Consider the following 22,540-nt stretch of genomic DNA (forward strand, 5'->3'; position numbering starts at 1 on the left):
TTAGTAGACTTTATAATGCAGAAGGTGATATGGTATGCTAGAATGAAGGAAAGAAATTAGTGGCATATGAGTTCTGTAAGAACTTTTACAAAAATGATGAATGGAGAAATAATGATGATATTCTAAAGTATTTACAAACAACCGATTTACCAAAAGTGCCAGAAGAGTTTAAAAATCTGCTGAACAAAGAGATAACACCTTTAGAACTCTCGGAGGCAATTAAGAAACAAAAAAATAACAAAGCCCCAGGGCCAGATGGTTTACCTGTAGAAATGTATAAAATCGTACAAGAATCTTTAAGCCCAATATTGTTGGAACTATTTAATGAGGTCTTAATAAAGGCTAAAGTACCAGCCTCATGGGAAGAAGCTCTCATCATCCTCATTCCTAAGGAAAATTCAGACTTGACACATATTATAGACCCATCTCATTATTAAACTCATACTATAAGATTTTTATGGCCATAATGGCTCAAAGACTTGAAAGATTCCTAGCAGATTTTATACATTCAGATCAGAATGGCTTCTTACCTAAAAGATACATAAGAAACAATGTCAGGACTGTTCTGGATGTATTGGAGTATTATGAGGTACAAAATGAAAAGCAAATGAGTTTAATTTTCTCGATGCACAAAAAGAATTCGACAATGTGAAATGGGATTTTATGTTTAATCAACTGTTGTATATGGACTTTGGGGAAAATTTTATAAATATGTTCAAATCAATTTATTTTAAACAGACAGCAAAAGTAATAATTAATGGAGAAACAACCAATAGCTTCCAAATTCAAAAAGGTACAAGGTAAGGTTGTCCGTTATTGCCATTATTGTTTATACTATCCCTGAAGGTACTAATCAGAGTGATTTGGAAAGATGGACAGATCAAAGGATTAAAGATTAAGAAAGAAACGTTTAAAACGCTAGACTTTGCAGACAATGGGTTGAAGTTTAAGTAGCTCAAATAAGTAGAAATAGTTTTATTGTATATAATATTGATGTTTCAATTTGGAGAGAGGAATTGCTCGGGCATTTCCCCTGGACCGCATCTGGAGCGAGAAGATAGAAGAAGGTGAGAACCAAGTAGGAAGGTTGAGGAGAAGGAGGAGAGGGGGTGAGTGAGGAAGAGGAAGAAGAGGGAAAGAGGCAAGTTGGTTAGAAGGTGGATGCGGTTTGGGGGGAAATGGGTGAGCAATACCGAAAGTGGTGTGTATCAATTTGTTTTATTTTTTATCTGAAGTATTTTTGAGAATGTAATGTATTGTAAAATTGAAAAAAACTTTTTACAAAAAGAAAACTTGGCAACCAAATTATTATAAGTCCCCAGCTGGATTTCTACATTAGAAATGCATATACACCCAAAGTTTATACAATTAGGGAAAACTATAACATATAAAAATGTACTAGACAAGAAAGGGGGATTGAAATCCAGGAAAACCCTTCAAGACAAAGGGATAGAATTAGAATGGTGGGCATATATTCAACTATAGCAGCGGTTCTCAACCTGTGGGTTGCGATCCTTTTGGGGGTCGAATGACGCTTTCACAGGACTCACCTAACACCATCAGAAAACACATATTTCCGATGATCTTAGGAACCGAGAAACCACTCCTCTATCTGGCCACCGCTGCCCTCCTCCTCCTCCGCCGGCTCTTCCGCCTCGAGGGCACGCTTTTCCGACAGCACCTGCTCCTGCCGCCCCAGCGCCATCGCGCACACCCCCGATGCTGCCCCGGGCTGGCTCAGCTGCATGGGCAGCCGGGCCGAGCTGAGCCAGGTCTGGGCTGCTGCTGGCACTGCCGCTGGGCTGCTCAGCTGCTGCCGCCGCTGCTAGCTGAGCTGAGCTGAAGTACCGAGACGGTCCCCACGCCTCCTGGTTGTCTAGCCATGCTCCGCTCCTGGCCACCCACCGTGCTGTGCTGTGCTGGAGCCTCCCCTGCACCTCCCGGCCCACCTCCCTTACCATCAGAGGCTGCCTTGGCCTCCAGCGCCCAGCGCAGCCCTGGGGCTGGCAGGCAGGATTAGCTCCTTCCCGGCTCGCCAGGCTCCAGGCCTCGGAAGTGGAAGGCAGCGGGGAAGAGGGCGAGGTGGCGGCGATGCCTGCATGTGTGTAAGAGGCCAGCCGGCTGACCTGGGAGGTGAGAAGCAGGACCTTCCAAGTGGGAGCTGGCGCTCTGGCCATGCCCCTCTCACGTGTGACAAGTTGGGGAAAGGTTTGGCGGTGAAGGACTGCACTGCATGGAAAGGGTCTCCTGCGACCCCGCTGCTGTGATGGCACTTAGGAAGTGGGAGGGACAGGCAGGTCCCGGGGGGTAGCTGTGAGAGGGCAAGAGGTGCTGGGATGAGCATGGAGGGCTCCAGGCCGGCAGGTGTGAGAGGGTGGCCGGCAGCTCCGAGGCACGCAGATCATCCGCACAGCTTCCAAGGCCCCAGAGGTGATGCCGCTTGGCTCTCCGCCAGCGCCTCCACCCTCCCTGGGCAATTGTGCAGAGCTGCTTGTGTGTCCTTGGCAGCACCTGCGAGCAAGGCTGTGTGCCCAAGCCAAAATGCTGTGCTTTTCCTACCACTTCTCCCGTTGGTCAAAGAGGCAAACGCAATTTCCCTTTCCCTGGTTCTTTTTATCTGCGCTGGAAAGGACAATTTGGACTATTTTATTACCGGTACCTATTGCTTGTTTTATTACTTTTGCCTTTGCTAAACCATGGAAAATTAGTTAAAGTGATTTTCAGGAGCTGCAGAATGCCTCCAAGTAAAGCCACAGCAATTACCTGGCCAATTTTCCCTGCTAGGGCATCTGTGTGTATCTCCAGACCTTACTGGACTACCATCCCCAGCAGGCTTAAAAAGCACTGTGGAAGAGTGGGTAATGCTGGGAGTTGCAGTTCATCACCATATGGGAAAATATGACTCTCCAAAGATCAATCCTTCCTTCCTTCCTTCCTTCCTTCCTTCCTTCCTTCCTTCCTTCCTTCCTTCCTTTCCCCTTCAATCTCGTTCCTTCTCCATCTCCTTCCCTTCCCCTTCAATCTTCCTTCCTTCCTTCCATCTCCATCCGTTCCCCTTCAATTTCTCCTTCCTTCCTTCCTTCCTTCCTTCTTTCTTTCCTTCCTTCCTTCCCCCTTCAATCTCCTTCCTTCTCCATCTCCTTCCTTTCCCCTTCAATCTTCCTTCCTTCCTTCCATCTCCATCCCTTCCCCTTCGATTTCTCCTTCCTTCCTTCCTTCCTTCCTTCCTTCCTTCCTTCCTTCCTTCCTTCCCCCTTCAATCTCCTTCCTTCTCCATCTCCTTCCTTTCCCCTTCAATCTTCCTTCCTTCCATCCATCTCCATCCCTTCTCCTTCGATTTCTCCTTCCTTCCTTCCTTCCTTCCTTCCTTCCTTCCTTCCTTCCTTCCTTCCTTCCTTCCTTCCTTCCCCCTTCAATCTCCTTTCTTTTTCATCTCCTTCCCTTCCCCTTCAATCTCTCCTTCCTTCCTTCCTTCCTTCCTTCCTTCCTTCCTTCCTTCTTTCCTTCCTTCCTTCTTTCCTTCCCCCTTCAATCTCCTTCCTTCTCCATCTCCTTCCTTTCCCCTTCAATCTTCCTTCCTTCCTTCCCCTTCCCTCCCTCCCAACATTTTTGAGCAAAGAAGAGTAAGCTTCTCTAGCAAGCATTGCTATATTGTTTTTGTGATTAATCACTATGCTTTAATTATGTTCAATTCGTAACAATGAAAATACACCCTGCATATCAGATATTTACATTACGATTCATAATAGTAGCAAAATTACAGTTATGAAGTAGCAACAAAAATAATTTTATGGTTGGGGGGGTCACCACAGCATGAGGAACTGTATTAAAGGGTCATGGCATTAGGAAGGTTGAGAACCACTGAACTATAGGCAAGATATTGGAAAGATAAAAAAGAGTTAAGCATACAAATAGAGCCGACAGGGCTGGACAAAATATTATCAGGAACCGAGGATAAAATGATTAAAAAACTATATCATTTTTTGTTAGATCAGGCAATGTATGAGGAACAGGTAAAAGAAACCATGTTAACATGGAGCAGGGATCTTGATCTCAACTTTAATCTCAACTTTGCACATCTGGCAAGAATTATGGGTAAGAAATAGGAAGCTTACTTTAGCTACCTCCTACAAAGAAAATCTCTACCAAATGTTCTAAAGATGGCACTTCCCACCCACAAGGTTAGCTAAAATGGGTCAAAATTTTTCTTCCATATGCTGGAAATGTAAATTGGCAATAGGGACCTATTATCATATGTAGTGGGAGTGCTCAAAAGCCCATGACTTTTGGAACAAAATAAAAAAAATGGCTGGAAGAAATATTAATGATGGAGATAGAGTTAAAACCAGAACTCTTCTTATTAGTCATAACTATACAGAAATATGATAAAGGGATATTTTATTTGATGCTACACATCTTCACGGCTGCTAGACTGGCATATGCACAAAACTGGAGGAATAAAGAAACTCCAACAGAAGAAGAGATTCTATACAAAATTCTATCGTGTGCGGATATGGATAGGCTCACAATGGAAATGAAGGACAAGACAGAGTCAGATTATTTTGAAATCTGGGACAAATTTTACTATTGGTGTGAATCAGGAAGGACTGTTCGGGTTATAAGCTAGTGTTAAGATAGAAACATATATAATTGTATGTTAGTATATAGAGAAATAAATTAGATATTGTATTGTATAGAAAAATATATATGTATGTAAATCACAAGACCCTGGAGATGCTGCAACATTCCAGCTGATCGGCACTTCTTCTGGGCCCAGCAGAAGTGCCAGGATCAGCACTGAGCTCCAGCTGGAGCCTGGTGCTGATCCTGGTGCTTCCGCTGAGCCCTGACAGCCCTGCAGCTCCAGCCATCTCTTGCTCAGGCTTGTGCGGTGCTGCCACCAGTTCAACTCATTCCCCTCCCCCACTACCACTTTTCTAGGATGGTTGCGTACTACCTGTCAGGTGCCAATGTACCACAGGTGGTACCCATACCACTGGTTGAAAAGCCCTGTCCTAGAGGATTACCATTTAAATATGAGCTAGCAGTGTGCTACAGCTGACAAAAACAAACAAACAAACAATGCAGTCCTAGACCAATTCAAAAGAAAAAGAGAATCAAGGCAACACTAAGCAATAGTATTGCTTTATACCTCACTAGTGAGACCATATTTGGAATACAGTTCTGGTCACCACTATACAAAAATGATGCTGAGACACTGAAAAATTGCAGAGGAGAGTATAAAAGATGATAAGAGAGCTGGAAACTAAACCATATGATGAATAATTATAAGGGAACTAGGTATGTATAGCCTAATGACATGATAACTGTCTTCCAATACTTGAGGGGAAGTCACAGAGATGACTGCATTGATTTATTCTCCAAAGTACTTGAGGGCAGAACAAGAAGCAATGGGTGGAAACTTGTTAAAGAGAAAGTCTAACCGAAACTTAAAAAAAAAAAAATCCTGACAGTGAGAGCAATTTAAGAACAGCTTTCTTGAGTGAGAGAACAGCTTGCCATCCAAAGTTGGGGATGCTCCAAGATTGGACATCCATTTGTCTGGGAAAGAATAAAAACTGCTTGGGTAGTAGTTCTACTACAAGACCCCAATATTCCTTCCAGCCCCAGAATGATTCTATATAGAAACATTATTCAATAAAAATAAATGCACTGAAAAAAACAATAACCTCAAACACATTATAAGACATTTTAAAAAATTGCATGTATGTGTTTGCTAGTGCATTTTATTTGTAAGGACCCACCCCACTTTGCATCTTAAGAAGACAGAACTCTTGGAATAATTCTTCCAACAGGAATCCTTTATTAAGAAGAAGTGGTTGCAGGCGTGCTAGACAGGACTTGGGGTCCAAACCCTCCCATTCAAGGTTTTAAGGGGTTCCCCAGTAGTCCCACCCAATCAACCCCCCTTCCAGTGATAGTTTCAGGTATCACAATTCCACCCCCTTTTTTCTTTCTTCCGTCTGGATGGAGACTTCAGATAACTACATGAAAGGCAAATACCCTTCTTTGTTATGGTAAGGTGATTTGGTGCTAACGCTTTCAGGTTACAATAAACACACATTCAGCATTCAGCTCCTTGAAGTATACTGAAGGAAGTGAGGGCCATAAAGCCCCTTTGTTCTCCCCCTTCTCTCCCTCTTATGGCAGAATCCAGAGAAGGCAGAATTGGAGTTTCTATATTTGATAATTAAAGATGAAATATAATTGGATTCTGACATCCGGCCCCTCTTACAAATAAGAGAGATCCACCTGAAAGAAAACACAAGTATAAAATTTAGTCAGGCTGTTAGGATACTCTGTGTGAAACTTCTTCAATAGCTTCGGGGCTCTGACATGACGTTTATGGACCCACTCGTTTTGTGAGGGAGGGAGGTGTTTCCAGGCAACTAGGTACTGAGTTGCTCCATGATATCTCCTAGAATCAAGGATTCCTTTATTTCGAAGTGTTGTTCACCCTCCACCATGAGTGGAGGTGGTGGTGGGGGATTTTTGGCCGTAGAGGTGACTGATGCTCTCTTTTCAGCAAGCTGCAATGAAAAATTGGGTGTATTTGCCTGAGATTTTTGGGTAATTCTAATTCTACTGTTACTGGATTTATGATTCTTTTAATTGGAAAAGGTCCTATATATTTTGGTCCAAGTTTTTACAGGGCTGTAGGGACTTTAGGTATTTTGTAGATAAGTACACCATTTCTCCTATAATGAATGGTGTAGGCTCAACCCTTTTTTTATTGGCTTGTGTTTTGTATGCCTGCCTAGCTTCATCTAGTGCTTTTCTGACTATTGGCCAGGTGTTTTGTAGTTTCTCCATCCATTCTTTCAGCGAAGGGATCGTTGGTTCGTTTGGGGTTAATTCTGGCATGGGGTTGAAACTTTGACCGGTGGCTATTTGAAAAGGAGTGTAACCTGTGCTGGAGTGGACTGCATTATTATAGGCAACTTCTGCAAAAGGGAGTAAGTCCGCCCACTCGGTCTGCTGGAAACTAAGAAAACATCTTAAATATTGCTTAAGTACGGAGTTCATTTTTTCCACCGATCCATTTCTTGAGGGTGGTGGCTAGATGTCAGTCCCTGAGTGGTTCCTAAGAGGGATAAAAATTCCTTCCAAAATGCAGACGTAAATTGCACCCCCCTGTCAGAGATGATGCGTTGGGGTGCCCCATGCAATCTGTAAATATGTTGGATGAAAGTTTTGCTAAGGCTTTTGCAGTGGGAATCTTTTGGCAAGGGATAAAGTGCACCTGTTTGGAAAACAAGTCCGTGACCGTCCAGACCACAGTATTCCCATTGCTTTCTGGCAATTCCACTATAAAATCCATGGCTATTTCTCTCCAGGGGGCTGAGGGACTTGCCACTGTTTGCAATAGTCCTGGCACTTTCCCTTGCAACCTCTTTGCCGTGGCACATTTTGGACAACTGGCTATATAACTTTCAATGTCCTTTTTCATGGATGGCCACCAAAATTGCCGTTTAATTAAATGTAAAGTTTTTACAAATCCAAAATGCCCTGCTGATTTTGTGTCATGGCAAAGGTGCATGAAAGTTACTCTTTGAGTTGTTGGTATATATAACTTTTCCCCTACCCAAGGCAACCCGTCTCTCATTGTGCACACATTTTTGTTTTTCTGGAACCATTCATCTGTTTCCAAACTTTTTCTGAATTCAATTCCAGTTTGGCTGTCCAGTTGTGGTTTTATTTTGGCTTGGGTTCTTGTGGTTACTGGTGCTGCCAGTTGTGACTCTGCCATTATTGGCCTAGAGTCTGTGGTTCGTGCGCTGTTATATTGGGGCCTGCGAGATAGAGCATCTGCCAGGAAGTTCTTTCTTCCTGGTAAATGTTTGAGCTTAAATTGGAATTGATGAAAATGCTGGGACCAATGGGCTTGTTTGGGATTGAGTTTCCTGGAAGTTTTCAGGGCTTCTAAATTTTTGTGATCAGTCCACACCTGGAAGGGGATTTTGTTGCCTTCCAGGAACTGTCGCCACGTGAGTAATGCCCAACGTATCCCATAAGCCTCCTTCTCCCATACGGGCCAGCGCTGTTCTGTTTCCGTGAGTTTCTTGGATGTATATGCACAGGGTTGCAATACTGCATCATCATTTTCTTGTAATAGCACAGCCCCCACTGCCACATCACTTGCATCTGCCTGTATTACGAAGGGCTTGTCCATGTCTGGGTGCCTTAGTATTGGTTCGGCAGAAAAAAGTCTCTTTAGTCTCTCAAACGCTGCTTGGCACTCCATTGTCCATGTTAGTGGCTGGCTAGGTTTTACTGAGGATGCTCCCTTCGTTTTTAGTAAGTTAGTGAGGGGCAAGGCTATCTGCAAATGAGGGGATGAATTGGCGGTAAAATTTGCAAAGCCCAGGAAACTTTGTAGTTGCTTTCTTGTGTGGGTGGCGCCCAATCTAATACTGCTTTGACCTTCTCTGGGTCCATTTCAATGCCCTGTGGGGATATGCGATAGCCTAGGTAGTCTATCCTTTCCTGGTGGAATTCGCATTTTGAGAGTTTGGCATATAGGTGAGCGGCTCGCAGCTTCTTTAAAACCGCTCTGACAAGTTTGACGTGTTCTTCTTTTGTTTCGGTAAAGATAAGAATGTCGTCCAAGTAAACAAGGACCCCCTTAAACAGGTGCTCCCTTAGAACGTCATTGATTAATTGCATAAAGACTGCAGGGCCCCCTTGTAATCCAAATGGCAAGACTTTGAATTGATAGCACCCCATGGGGCAGTTAAATGCAGTCTTCCATTCGTCCCCTTCCTTGATTCTCACGCGATAGTAAGCTTCCCTTAGGTCTAGTTTAGAAAAAATTTTCCCTTTCGATAGGTGTGACAGCATGTCTTTCATGAGGGGCAGCGGGTATAGGTTGCTTTCACTGATTGTATTCAGGGCCCTATAATCCACGCATAAACGTAAAGAGCCATCCTTCTTCTCTCTAAAAAGGACCGGGGCAGCCACTGTAGGCTTGGCTGGCTCAATGAAACCTCTCTCTAGGTTTTTTTTTTATAAATCTTTCCATTTCCTCCTTCTCCTTTGGGCTCATGGAGTATAATCTGGGCTTTGGGAGTTTTGCCCCAGGCTTGAATTCAATGGTACAGTCTGTGGGTCGGTGGGGGGGGAGCTCATTCGCCCTCTCCTCACTGAAGACTTCAGCAAGGTCTCTATATTCCTCTGGTATTTCTGTTAATCTTTTTTCCTCTCCTATGGATGCTTTTTCTATTCTTGATTCTGGTAGCCTCCCTTGGGGTTTTAAGTCCATAGGGTCCCCCTTCGGGAATTTGATTTCTGTCGTCCTCCAATTTACCCAGGGGTTCCATTTTTTCAACCATTCCATCCCTAGAATCATTGGGCATTCCATACCTGGGGTCACCACAAACGTTAAGTCCTCTTCATGGTTGCCCAGGGAGAGGTGTATTGGTAGAGTGGCTAGGGTAGCTGGCACCCCCCCTGCTATGGATCCATCTAGCTGGCCAAAATGAGATTGGTTGTTCCAGTCTCCTGGATGGGATGCCCAGATTCCCCACGAGTGTTGGGCTAATGAGGCAGCGGGTGCAGCCAGAGTCTATTAAGGCTTTCACCTTCACAGCTTCGGGCATGGGGGGGATTAATATAGTCACTGTTTTGAAGATGGTGTGTGATGCATCCACTTACCAGGGGTTCGCCCTCCGAGCTGTCATCTGAGGCATCCACCGGCCCTGTGGTGTAGGCTGGAGTTCTTTCCGCCTTGGTGAGCAGAGTGGGGGGTTTCTGCAATTTCCATCATTCTCAATGGCCGTTGCTTTTGGCTTAGCTGAAAACTTTCCGGGTTTGTTGATTGGGGATCTGTCTGGGTTGTGCTGGCGGGCCTTTGAGCGGCATTCTACAGTTCGATGCCCTTCTCTTCCGCACTTGAAACACCCCATTTGCTTCTTGGCTGTATCCGATGATTTCACCGGTTGGTGTGTCAGCTCAGGCGGGGGGCGGCTCCATTGTTTTCCTCGGCGGTGCTTCTTCAATATGTCGATCTCTGCTTCCTCTGCCAAGACGTACCATTCCTCAAGTCGATGTGGGTCCCCTCGGGGCAGGCAAGCATCATATAGATCATAGTTTAGTCCGTCTTTGAAATGGCCAAGGAAGATGTCTTCTGGCCAATTCAGTTTGCTGGCAATGGCCCGGAATTCTTGTGTATATTCAGCCACCGGGCGTTTGCTTTGCCTCATCGTTTTTATCCTTTCACGGGCTTTGCGATCAGCCAGGGGGTCTTCAAATCGTCTTCTCAAAGAGGACATGAAATGGTTGAAGTTACTGAGTTCTGGGGCATTGGAGTCATGCAAGTTCACCACCCAATCTGCAGCCGGTCCATCCAGGGCAGATTGCATGATCCAGATGCGAGCTTTGTCGCTGGGAATGTCCTGCCCGTATTCCTCCATGTAGCTGAGTACTTGGGTTAGGAAAAACCCCAAGCGTGTTGGCTCCCCTTTGAATTTCACCTCCAACGGTGGACGTCTTGGAATGGATCGGTGCCTCCGTTGTTGGTGGTAATGTCTTCCGTCCAGGTTGCCATCTGTGGTCCGGTAGGGGGTGGGGGCTACTGGATCAGTAGCTGTCCCCGGGGTTGCAGGTTCCATGTCCCCCTCGGTGTTTCTCCCTTTGCGGCTCCAGGAGCTGGGGCGGCCGTAGGGCTCAGGATTCTCCTCTCCTATGGAGCTGAGAGTTCTCTTCATCAGGTCAATAGCTTTCTCTAGGATCCAGTCTGAGTACGGTGCCCAGCTTTCTCCCTCTTCACTTGCGTGCAGGGATTTCTCCATCTCCTGCTTCCATTCTGGTTGCTTGGTCCCCCGTCTCAGGGTCACCTTTCTTGATTCCTTTCCCCACTCACTTTTCTTTCCAACGCCCATTGACCAGCGAGGCTTGTGGTCCCGTGTCTCCACCACTTCTTCTCCCGAGGAATCTGACCTCTCGGATCCCAACATCTGGCAAGGTTCCAACTGGGTCAGCGGCTCTCTTTCCAGGGAGTTTTCCCCCTCTCTTGCTCCATTGTCTGACATGGTAAATTTTTTGCAAAATCCCCCGGCAAGGGTCTCCCTTCCAGGTGGATTAATTTTGCAAGTCCTGTCTAATGTAAGGACCCACCCCACTTTGCATCTTAAGAAGACAGAACTCTTGGAATAATTCTTCCAACAGGAATCCTTTATTAAGAGAAAATGGTTGCAGGCATGCTAGACAGGACTTGGGGTTCAAGCTCTCCCATTCAAGGTTTTAAGGGGTTCCCCAGTAGTCCCACCCAATCAACCCCCCTTCCAGTGATAGTTTCAGGTATCACAATTCCATCCCCTTTTTTCTTTCTTCCGTCTGGATGGAGACTTCAGATAACTACATGAAAGGCAAATACCCTTCTTTGTTATGGTAAGGTTCTTTGGTGCTAACGCTTTGAGGTTACAATAAACACACATTCAGCATTCAGCTCCTTAGAAGTATACTGAAGGAAGTGAGGGCCATAAAGCCCCTTTGTTCTCCCCCTTCTCTCCCTCTTATGGCAGAATCCAGAGAAGGCAGAATTGGGAGTTTCTATATTTGATAATTAAAGGTGAAATATAATTGGATTCTGACATTATTATTCAAAGCGTGTCTTTCTCTTAAGCCAGATGGGAAAAAATCAAGTCTTAAGTGCTCTGAAATTCAGGAAGGAAGACATCAAAAGGGAAATCTCCATATAGAGCAGTGGTTCTCAACCCTTTTAATGCCGCAACCCCAACCTGTCATAAGTCGAGGACTACCTAACCGGTCGTAAGTCGAGGACTACCCAACCGGTCATAAGTCGAGGACTTTCCCTGCCCAGGAGCACCACGCATGCGTGGTGCCACCCCCTGCACCAGCCAAGGCGTAGCTGGCAAGGGGCATCAATGGCGCAGGGCTACCACCGCCTGGGTCACCAGCTGGCCCAGCCCAAGGGAGGTAAGGCACCCGCTGGGCCCCATGTGCACCAGCAACACTCCCTGCACCCACCGGCCTCCCATCTTCCACCCCTGGCCCTTTTTTACTTACATTTTTAGTAGTTGCTCAGCAGGGAAGGGTGGAAGCTTCCAGACAGCTCACCTTCACTGCAGACAATTTGCAGCACTGTTTGCAGACTGGGGCTTTTGACGGGCTCAACAGGGCAGAGATAGCCTAGACAATTCCTATTGGCTTTTGAAAACCAATAGGAATTAGACTCTATACAAGAGAGTCTATTCTATTGGCTTTCAAAAGCCAATAGAATAAAAGGGAGTAGCACAGCTAAGGAAAAGGGGGGAAAATGGCTGACTGCGTTGTTTGGCCACCCCCGTGAAATGGTCGTTCGACCTCAAATGGGGTCACGACCCACAGGTTGAGAACCGCTGATATAGAGTAAGCTCTAAAGCAGTGGTTCTCAACCTGTGGGTCGGGACCCCATTTGGGGTCGAACGACCATTTCACGGGGGTCGCCAAACACAGTCCGCCATTTTTTCCCCTTTTCCTTAGCTGTGCTACTCCCTTTTATTCTATTGGCTTTTGAAAGCCAATAGAATAGACTCTCTTGTATAGAGTCTAATTCCTATTGGTTTTCAAAAGCCAATAGGAATTGTCCAGGCTGTCTCTGCCCTGCTGAGCCCGCCAAAAGTCCCATTCTGCAAACAGTGCTACACCAGTTGAGTAATCCTCGACTTATGACCGGTTGGGGGTCGCGGCATTAAAAAGGTTGAGAACCACTGCTCTAAAGCAAGATGGAAGCATTGGAAAAATGACAGTTTCTTAGCTCCTGCTGTCATCCTCAGTTAGACAGGATTTAGAGGGAGTTGGCTTTCTTCAATTTAATCAGATAGATATATTAATATAGGAGAAAGTGGTCTCAGAAATAACTAGGTCTGGAGCCTTATAAGGCTTTAAAAATGGCAACAAGCACCTTGAATTTTATCTGTACCAATGTAGTTTCTGAAGTAGTATGTTCACCCAAATATAGCAGAAACACCCATCAGTTGCATTTTGTATCAGTTGTAATTAAAATATTAGCTCAACTAGTAAGAAAATAAATATATATTGGACTACCAGTTTTTGAATTAGCTATTTTCTTTTTCCTTTGGGAATAATTATCTGCAGCAATTATTGTAAATAGCTTCAGACTTAAATGGATGAGAAATCTGAAAACTATAGGAACTTTGGCCAGACTGGGAAGTTGAAAAATATTCTAGAAAAGGCTGTAGTAAACTAAATTCATATTGCCAAAAATATCCATATCCATGAAATTTCCAAAGAGTGTTCACTATAGATGTTACGACTGAACTTATAACTATGATTTAAAACATAAACCAGTAGATTAATTAATAACCGGTAATCTTATTTGTATGCTTATTCCAAAGATAATAACAAAAATCAGGATATTAGTACTCACAAAGAATGGGATAAGACCAGCAGCTTTATCTGCATCTATAACTTTTCTCAGAGTTGACCCACGTACAGAAAATGAGTCATCTGTGGAAACTTGTTTAATTTTCACTCCCGCAATCAAGACATCTTTTTCAACTGATGAATGAGCCTGCATGAAATGGAAAAAAGTTTATCCTAAAATTTAAATTTCATATCAATAATGAGCTCAGATTTTACAATTACTAGACGATATAGTCAAATCTTGCTAATATAAATGAAAAATAATAAACAGCAAATATACCCAGTTCTGCATTTTTGTTATTTGGTGACTATAATGTTACATGCCTACCTTTACCAAATGTAACATAAAATAAATTTTATTCTATTAGACCATTCAATAAATTTAAACAATATAAAGTACAGTACAATTAATGAGCTACAAGTTCTAGTAAATCATACTCCTTATGTTTCAAATATCTGAATTTATATGAATGTTTTTATATTAGCACAAAAGTGTTACTATTAATTATTGATATATTTATAATTTCTTCGAGTAATGTAATGTGTTACCTTTTCAAGAATACTCATCTGGTGTTCTACAGCTATAAAATATTGAATCTATGCCCCTTTCTAGGTACATTTCTTTTAGAACATAAATATACTGCTTCAGTCTACTATCCATAATATATAACATAATTCAGGTGAGTTATGCTTAATGAGAAGGAAACAAAATGCTAGGAAATTCAGGGTTAGATTTAAAATATAATTTTAAAATTCAATTTATCATGGCATTATTGTAAAATAGGAATAGGAAAGTAGAATCCTATGGATAAATCTGAGTACTAAAATCTTCTCTGCTTGTAATATCATGATTCTTGATCCAAAAAAATGCATACTTATTACACATTGGGAGTAAAGCACTATATATAAAAATATTGAAACAAATATATTATAGGAAATATAATATATACAATTAGTGCAAAAACAAGTATGTGAACTTAGATATTTATATTTATTTAAGGGTCCTACCCAAAATGAATTATTATTGTTGTTGTTCTAAAAAAAACTTTGGAGGGAAAGAGGATGAAACAGATGCTTGAATTATTTGACATTTGTTCCGTGAACTTGCTTCCTTGTCAGATCTTATTTTTCTTCTTAGGTTGGTTTGTCTCCCCCCACACCCCATCTTGCTTCATGGATAACTTTAAAAGGTCAAAAATATCTTACAGAAAATCTTTATACAGACAAAAGAATCAAGTTGCATAGTTTTATATGCATTTTTGCAGATGATTTTCCTCCATAGTTTTTTTTTGGGGGGGGGGGGGAGAAAGCTGTAAATATATAAATATGATGCCATTCTCCATTATGTTCAGAAATTATAATTTTAATTAACTTGAATTTACAATGCAAACTAATTTTTTAACATACTTGGATAGTACAATGAAAGTTCAAGGATGCTAAAAAATAAGAAAAAAGCTTGAATAAATACACTATTTTTGTAATTTTGAGCAGTAGAGCTTATTTTCTCAAAGTTATCACTTTACAAATAGTTGAGATTTTTAAGCAAAAATATATACATTAAAAAGAGGATTTTTTATTCATTATAATGAATTTCAGAAATAGTTATTTACCTATTACTCATCCTCCCTGACCCTTGCAGCAACTATCCCACACTAAAGGAGTAACATACCCCTGATTTTGGGTGCATTTTTTAAATTAATCCATTTGAGGTAAGTTGATTCAAAAATTGTTGCCCTAGGACAAGGCTTTTCAACCAGTGGTATGGGTACCACCTGTGGTACATTGGCACTGGCAGGTGGTACATGACCATCTTAGAAAAGTGGTAGCGGGGGAGGGGAATGAGCTGAACCGGTGGCAGCACCACACAAGCCTGAGCGAGAGATGGCTGCAGTTGCAGGGCTGTCAGGGCTGAGTGGAAGCGCCAGGATCAGCACTTCTTCAGGGCTGTCAGGGCTCAGTGGAAGCACCAGGATCAATGCCAGCTCCAGCCGGAGCTCGGTGCTGATCCTGGTGCTTCTGCTGAGCCCAGAAAAAGCGCCAATCAGCTGGAATGTTGCAGCATCTCCAGGGTCTTGTGATTTACATTCAGATGCTTGGCAACTGATTCATATTTATGATGGTCACAGTGTCCCAGGGTCATGTGAAGTGAACAAAACCTGCTGCAACCACCCAGCAGATGGGGGGAATAAAAATCAAACACCCCCCACCCCATCCTGGTGCCAATTCTCAACAGAAATGCTCACAACAATGAAAACCTCAGACAGAGGAAAAGCGCAGCCGGGCAGGCGGGGAGGTGTCTAGCTCGGCTTGGGGGGCACTTTTTTCAGTGTCATTGTAACTTCGAACAGTTACTAAGTGAACTAATGTAAGTCGACAACTACCTGTACTTCATCACTTTTTTTTTTTTTTTTTGGTCATCAATTTTTTGACACCCTGCTAGGGGACTGGTGGTACTCAGATATTTCCAGATCCTAAAAGTGGTACAATGGATGAAAAGGTTGAAAAACCCTGCCCTAGGATACACTGAAGTTTGCATATAGACCAACATGAAAGTTATAGTAGCAAACAACCAACATGAAAGTTATAGTAGTATATAGACAAAGACCTTCCACTTGATTTTGTGCTATAGTTTATGTAATATTTCTGAGATTTCTTCAGCTTTTATATTTAGAATGTTGTAGGTGACCTTCATTGGTTTTTAGGGACTGTAATAAAATAGAATTCACTGGGGCCTATCTAATAAAATAAAATTCAATGTAAAGAAAAGTAAAGTTTTATACTTAGGCAAGAAAAACCACATGTACAAGTACAGATTAGATGAAACATGTCTCAGTAGCAGTAACTGTGAGAGGGATCTTGGAGTCCTAGTACACAATCACTGAAATATAAACCTGTGGCAGCAACCAGAAAAACCAATCAAATCCTAGGCTGCATTAACAGAAGGATAGAATCAAGATCATGTGAAGTGTTAATACTGGCCTTGGTAAGACCACACTTAGAATACTGCATCCAGTTTTGGTCATCACAATATAAAAAAAGATGTTGAGACTCTGGAAAGAGTGCAGAGAAGAACAACAAAGATGATTAGCGGTTTGGAGGCTAAAACATATGAATAACATTTGCAGGAATTGAGTATTGTGTAGTGGGTTTCATAGGCAATAACCAGACTGCCTTGGTACAACGGTGTTTATTAGAACAGAACTGTCTAAAACCAGCAAAATGCTTGCAATTTATACTTTCCGCCTCTAGGGCATCAGTGGATCACAATGTTAGCTTGCTTCTGCCTAAACTTGAATTCTTGAATATTCCCTCCAAAACAGATGGAGGTTCATTAGTTTCATAATACATTAAAATTCGTTCTTAATACATAACATTGAGTATGCCTATTCTAGGGAAAAAAGGACTATGGATGACATGATAGCGGTGTTCCAATATCTGAGGGGCTGCCACAAAGAAGAGGGCATAAACCTATTTTCCAAAACACCAGAAGGTAAGATAAGAAGCAATTCATGGAAACTAATCAAGGAGAGAAGCAATTTAGAACTAAGGAAAGATTTCCTGACAGAATGTGGCAGGATAGCAACCACCTCCAAGAAAGAAATATTTTGGGGAATATTAAAAAGCAGAATATTATATTTCCCCAAAGCAATAATGAAAAATCTTAGGCAAAGACAGCCCCAAATCTCCCTCCCCCAAGCAGAAATTAAGCAGAGGTCACCTTTTAGAAATGCAGATGTGATAATCCTATTCAGAGAAGTTGGAGCCAGGAAGCTTGGAACTGATAAGATTAGAAAGACAAAGACTTCTAAAATCTACATCCCCCAGCCAAACTCTAAGGACAGGAAACATGACCTTTAGGACATAATAGGATTAACCCACCAGTGCCAAAAAGGACATGCTCAAAAGCTCATGCACAAGGAACAGGAAACAACCTCAAATACAACAGCCCAAGAAAGTATAAAAACCACCACTCCCAACTACATGTGGGCAGCTGCTCCAGAGCCTCATGTCTTGTGGGTTCTACTCTTCAATAAACTACAATCTTCTTTTTAAAGCAGTCTCCATTTTGTTTATTCCCAGCTTGGAATGGACCCTGATGAAGGTTTTTCTTCTAACAATTTGGCACCCAGGATGGGACTTCAAGCTAACCTCTCCAGTGGACTGACACTGGGTAAGCCCCATCTTGCCGGCAGCAGACTCCTTGTGTCTGTGAATTGGTTTCCCAGGCCCTGCCCATGTGGAGTGAAGGTAGTAAAGGGAGTTTTGAGTTTGAGCTCAAGGGCTGCTTTGGAAAGAAGGTGAGTACCTCTACATTTTAACTTTCAAGCCCAGGAGAGTGAAGAAAATGTTTGTATTCCTGTATGGGTGAATGAGAAGGCCCTTTTCCCAATCACAATTGGATCTTGTTTTCTTTGGCCTCTCCTAACTGCCAACAGGCTCTGGAAAGCATTGGATTTGATCAGAGTGCAGGACCTTTTGTTAGGGAAAAGGGAAATGCTGTGTGTCAGAATCCAATTATTTTTCATCTCAAGTTATTGACTATGGAAAACCCCATTTCTGCCCTCTCTGGATTCTGTCATATGATGAAGGGAAGGGGTGTGAACAAAGGGGCTTTATGGCCCTCATTTCCTTCAGTACACTTCAAAGAGACTGGATGTGGATCCCACCAAAAGGAATAAACACAACAATGGGGCCATTAGCTTTCATGTACTCCTCTCTGAAGTCTCCCTTCCACCGGCAGTGAGGGCAAAGGGGGTGGAATTGTAACGCCTGGGATTGTTGCTGGAAAGATGGTGGGGTGGGGCTACTAGGTATCCTTTAAAACCTTGAACAATAGGGCTTGAGCCCAAGTCCTATCTACAACGCCTGCAACCATTTTCTCTTAATAAAGGATGCCTGTTGGAAGAAATATTCCAAGAATTGTGTCTTCTTAAGATGCAAAGTGGGGTAGATCCTTACATTAGACAGGACTTGCAAAATTAATCCACCTGGAAGGGAGACCCTTGCCAGGGGATTTTGCAAAAATTACAATGACAGAGCAAGTAAGGGAGAAAACTCCCCGGAAAGGGAGCTGCTGCCCCAACTGAAACCCTGCCAGATGTCAGTATCTGAGAGGTCAGATTCCTCAGGAGAAGAGGTGGTAGAAACACGGGACAACAAATCTCAGTGGTCAATGGGTGTTGGAAAGAAAAGCGAGTGGGAAAAGAAATAAAAAAAGGTGACCCTGAGACAGGGGGCCAACCAACCAGAAAGGAAGCAGGAGATGGAGAAATCCCTGCACACAAGTGAAGAGGAAGGGAGCTGGACACCCTACTCAGGCTGGATCCTAGAGAAAGCTATTAACCTGATGAAGAGAACTCTCAGCTCCCTAGGAGATGAGAATTCTGAGCCCTATGGCTGCCCCACCTCCTGGAGTTGCAGAGGAGGAGACACCGAGGGGGAAGTGGAACCTGCAGCCCCGGGGACATCTGCTGATCCAGTAGTCCCCACTCCCCACGGATCCACAGATGGCGATCTGGATGGAAGACACTATCACCGACAACAAAGGCACTGATACATTCAAAGACCCCTGTCACTGGATGTGAAATTCAAGGGGGAGCCAACATGCTTGGGGTTTTTCCTAACCCAAGCTACATGGAGGAATATGGGCAGGACATCCCCAGCGACAAAGCCCGTATCCGGATCATGCAATCTGCCCTGGACAGGCTGGCCGCAGATTGGGTGATGAATTTGCACAACTCCAATGCACCAGAGCTCAACGACTTCAACTGTTTCATCTCCTCTCTGAGAAGGCGATTTGAGGACCCCCTGGCTGATCGCAAAGCCCGCAAAAGGATAAAAACAATGAGGCAAGGCAAAGGCCCAGTAGCTGAATATACTCAAGAATTCCGGGCCATTGCCAGCAAACTGAACTGGCCGGAAGACATCCTCCTTAGCCATTTCAAAGACAGACTAAATTATGATCTACATGACGCTTGCCTGCCCCAAGGGGACCCACACCAACTTGAGGAATGATACGTCTTGGCAGAGGAAGCAGAGATCGACATATTGAAGAGACACCACCGAGGAAAACAATGGAGCCGCTCACCGCCTGAGTTGACACGCAAACCAGTGAAACCATTGGCTACGGCCAAGAAGCAAATGGGGTGTTTCAAGTGTGGGAGAGAAGGGCATCTGGCTATAGAATGCCGCTTAAAAGCCCCCCAGCACAACCCAGAAAGATCAACGGCCAGCAAATCCGGAAAGTCTCCAGCTAAAACAAAAGAACCTGCCATGAGAATGATGGAAGCTGTGGAATCCCTCACCTCTGCTCATCAGGGGGAAAGAACTCCAGCCTATACGACAGGGCCGGTGGACACCTCAGACAACAGCTTGGAGGGCGAACCCCTGGTAAGTGGACGCATCGCACCCATCCTCAAAACAGTGACTGTATTAATTCCCCCCATGCCCGAAACCATAAAGGTGAAAGCCTTAATAGACTCTGGCTGCACCCGCTACCTCATTAGCACGATGCTAGTGGGGAATCTGGGCATTCCATCGAGGAGACTGGAACAACCAATCTCATTTGGCCAGTTAGATGTGTCCGTAGCAGGGGGGAATGCCAGCTACCCTAGCTACTTTACCAATACACCCCTCCCTGGGCAAACACGAGGAAGACATAACATTTGTGGTGACCCCAGGCATGGAATGCCCAATGATCCTAGGGATGGAATGGTTAAAAAAATGGAACCCCTGGGTGAATTGGAGGATGGCAGAAATCAAATTCCTGAAAGGGGACTCTAGGGACTAAAACCCCAAGGGGGCGTACCAGAATCAAGAACAGAAAGTGCATCCATGGAAGAGGAAAAGGGACTACCAGAAATACCAGAGGAATACAGAGACCTTGCTGAAGTTTTCAGTGAGGAGAGGGTGGATGAGCTCCCCCCCCCCACCGACCCACAGACTGTGCCATTGAATTCAAGCCTGGGGCAAAAATTCCCGAAACCCAGATTATACTCCATGAGCCCAAAGGAGAAGGAGGAAATGGAGAGATTCATAAAGAAAAACCTAGAAAGAAGGTTCATTGAGCCAGCCAAGCCTAAAGTGGCTGCCCTGGTCCTCTTTAGAGAGAAGAAGGACGGCTCTTTACACTTATGCGTGGATTATAGGTCCCTGAATACAATCAGTGAAAGCAACCTATACCCTCTGCCCCTCATGAAAGACCTCTCGAAAGGGAAATTTTTTTCTAAATTAGACCTAAGGGAAGCTTACTATCACATGAGAATTAAGGAAGGGGATGAATGGAAGACAGCATTTAACTGCCCAATGGGGTGCTACCAATTCAAAGTCTTGCCATTTCGATTACAAGGAGGCCCCACAGTATTTATGCAATTAATCAATGATGTTCTAAGGGAGCACCTATTTAAGGGGGTCCTGGTTTATATAGACGACAATCTTATCTTCACCGAATCAAAAGAGGAACATGTCAACCTAGTCAGAGTGGTTTTAAAGAAACTGCAAGCCACTCATCTATATGCCAAACTCTCAAAATGTGAATTCCACCAGGAAAGGATAGACTAACTAGGTTATCGCATATCCCCCCAGGACATTGAAATGGACCCAGAGAAGGTCAGAGCAGTATTAGATTGGGCACCACCCCGCACAAGAAAGCAACTACAAAGTTTCCTGGGCTTTGCAAAATTTACCACCAATTCATCCCCTCATTTGCCCAGATAGCCTTGCCCCTCACTAACTTACTAAAAATGAAGGGAGCATCCTCAGTAAAACCTAGCCAGCCACTAACATGTACAATGGAGTGCCAAGCAGCATTTGAGAGATTAAAGAGACTTTTTTCTGCCGAACCAGTATTAAGGCACCCAGACATGGACAAGCCCTTCGTAATACAGGTGGATGCAAGTGATGTGGCAGTGGGGGCTATACTATTACAAGAAAACGATGAAGGGGTATTGCAACCCTGTGCATACACATCTAAGAAACTCATGGAAATGGAGCAGCGCTGGCTTGTATGGGAGAAAGAGGCATACGGGATACGTTGGTCATTACTCGTGTGGCACCAGTTCCTTGAAGGCAACAAAATCCCCTTCCAGGTGTGGACTGACCACAAAAATTTGGAAGCCCTGAAAACACCCAGGAAGCTCAACCCCAAGCAAGCCCGCTGGTCCCAGCATTTTCACCAGTTCCAATTTACGCTCAAGCATTTGCCGGGAGGAAAGAACTTCCTGGCAGATGCACTATCTTGCATGCCCCAATATAACAGCACACGAGCCACCGACTCTAAACCAATGATGGTAGAATCACAACTGGCAGCGCCAGCAACCACCAGAGCCCAAGCTAAATTAAAACCACAGCTGGGCAGCCAAACCAAAATTGAATTCCGGAAAAGTTTGGAAATGGTTCCAGAAAAATAAAAATGTGTGTACAATGAAAGTTGGGCTGCCTTGGGTGGGGGAAAAGTTATATATACCAACAACCCAAAAAGTCACATTCATGCAGCTTTGCCACAACACAAAATCAGCAGGCATTTTGGATTTGTAAAGACATTACACTTAATTAAACAGCAATTTTGGTGGCCATCCATAAAAAAGGACATAGAAAGTTAGGTGGCCAGCTGCCCAAAGTGTGCAACTGCAAAGAGGTTGCAAGGGAAATCGCCCGGACTGTTACAAACAGTGGCAAATCCCTCAGCCCCCTGGAGGGAAATAGCCATGGATTTTATAGTGGAATTAGCAGAAAGCAATGGGAATACTGTTGTCTGGACGGTCACGGACTTGTTTTCCAAACAGGTGCACGTTATCCCTTGCCAAAAGATTCCCACCACAAAAGCCTTAGCAAAACTTTTCATCCAGCACATTTACAGATTGAATGGGGCACCCCAACGCATCATCTCTGATAGGGGAGTGCAATTTATGTCTGCATTTTGGAAATAACTTTTATCCCTCTTAGGGACCACTCAGGGACTGACATCTAGTCATCATCCACAAGGAAATGGGCAGCCAAAAAAATTGAACTCAGTACTTGAGCAATATTTAAAATGTTTTAATAAATGCAAACAAATTGGACAGACCTACTCCCTTTCGCAGAAGCTGCTTACAATAATGCAGTCCAGCACAGGTTACACTCCTTTTCAAATAGC

The 22,540-nt window shown here is 43.8% G+C and overlaps 1 protein-coding gene across 4 annotated transcripts in view; it reads right to left on the bottom strand.

Moving 5' to 3' along the window:
• DDC (dopa decarboxylase) overlaps positions 1–22,540 on the bottom strand; it is a 305,481-nt gene that overhangs the window by 120,321 nt on the left and 162,620 nt on the right. For all 4 annotated transcript variants that reach the window (XM_039336392.1, XM_039336393.1, XM_039336394.1 and 1 more), the window contains one exon: positions 13,412–13,555. In XM_039336392.1, coding sequence (XP_039192326.1) covers positions 13,412–13,555 — 144 coding nt within the window. The remainder of the gene's footprint in view (positions 1–13,411; positions 13,556–22,540) is intronic.

This window comes from Crotalus tigris, unplaced genomic scaffold, assembly GCF_016545835.1.
Source record: "Crotalus tigris isolate CLP2741 ecotype Arizona unplaced genomic scaffold, ASM1654583v1 scf7180000017666.379230911805:20528666, whole genome shotgun sequence".
In the NCBI taxonomy this organism is placed as follows: domain Eukaryota; kingdom Metazoa; phylum Chordata; class Lepidosauria; order Squamata; family Viperidae; genus Crotalus; species Crotalus tigris.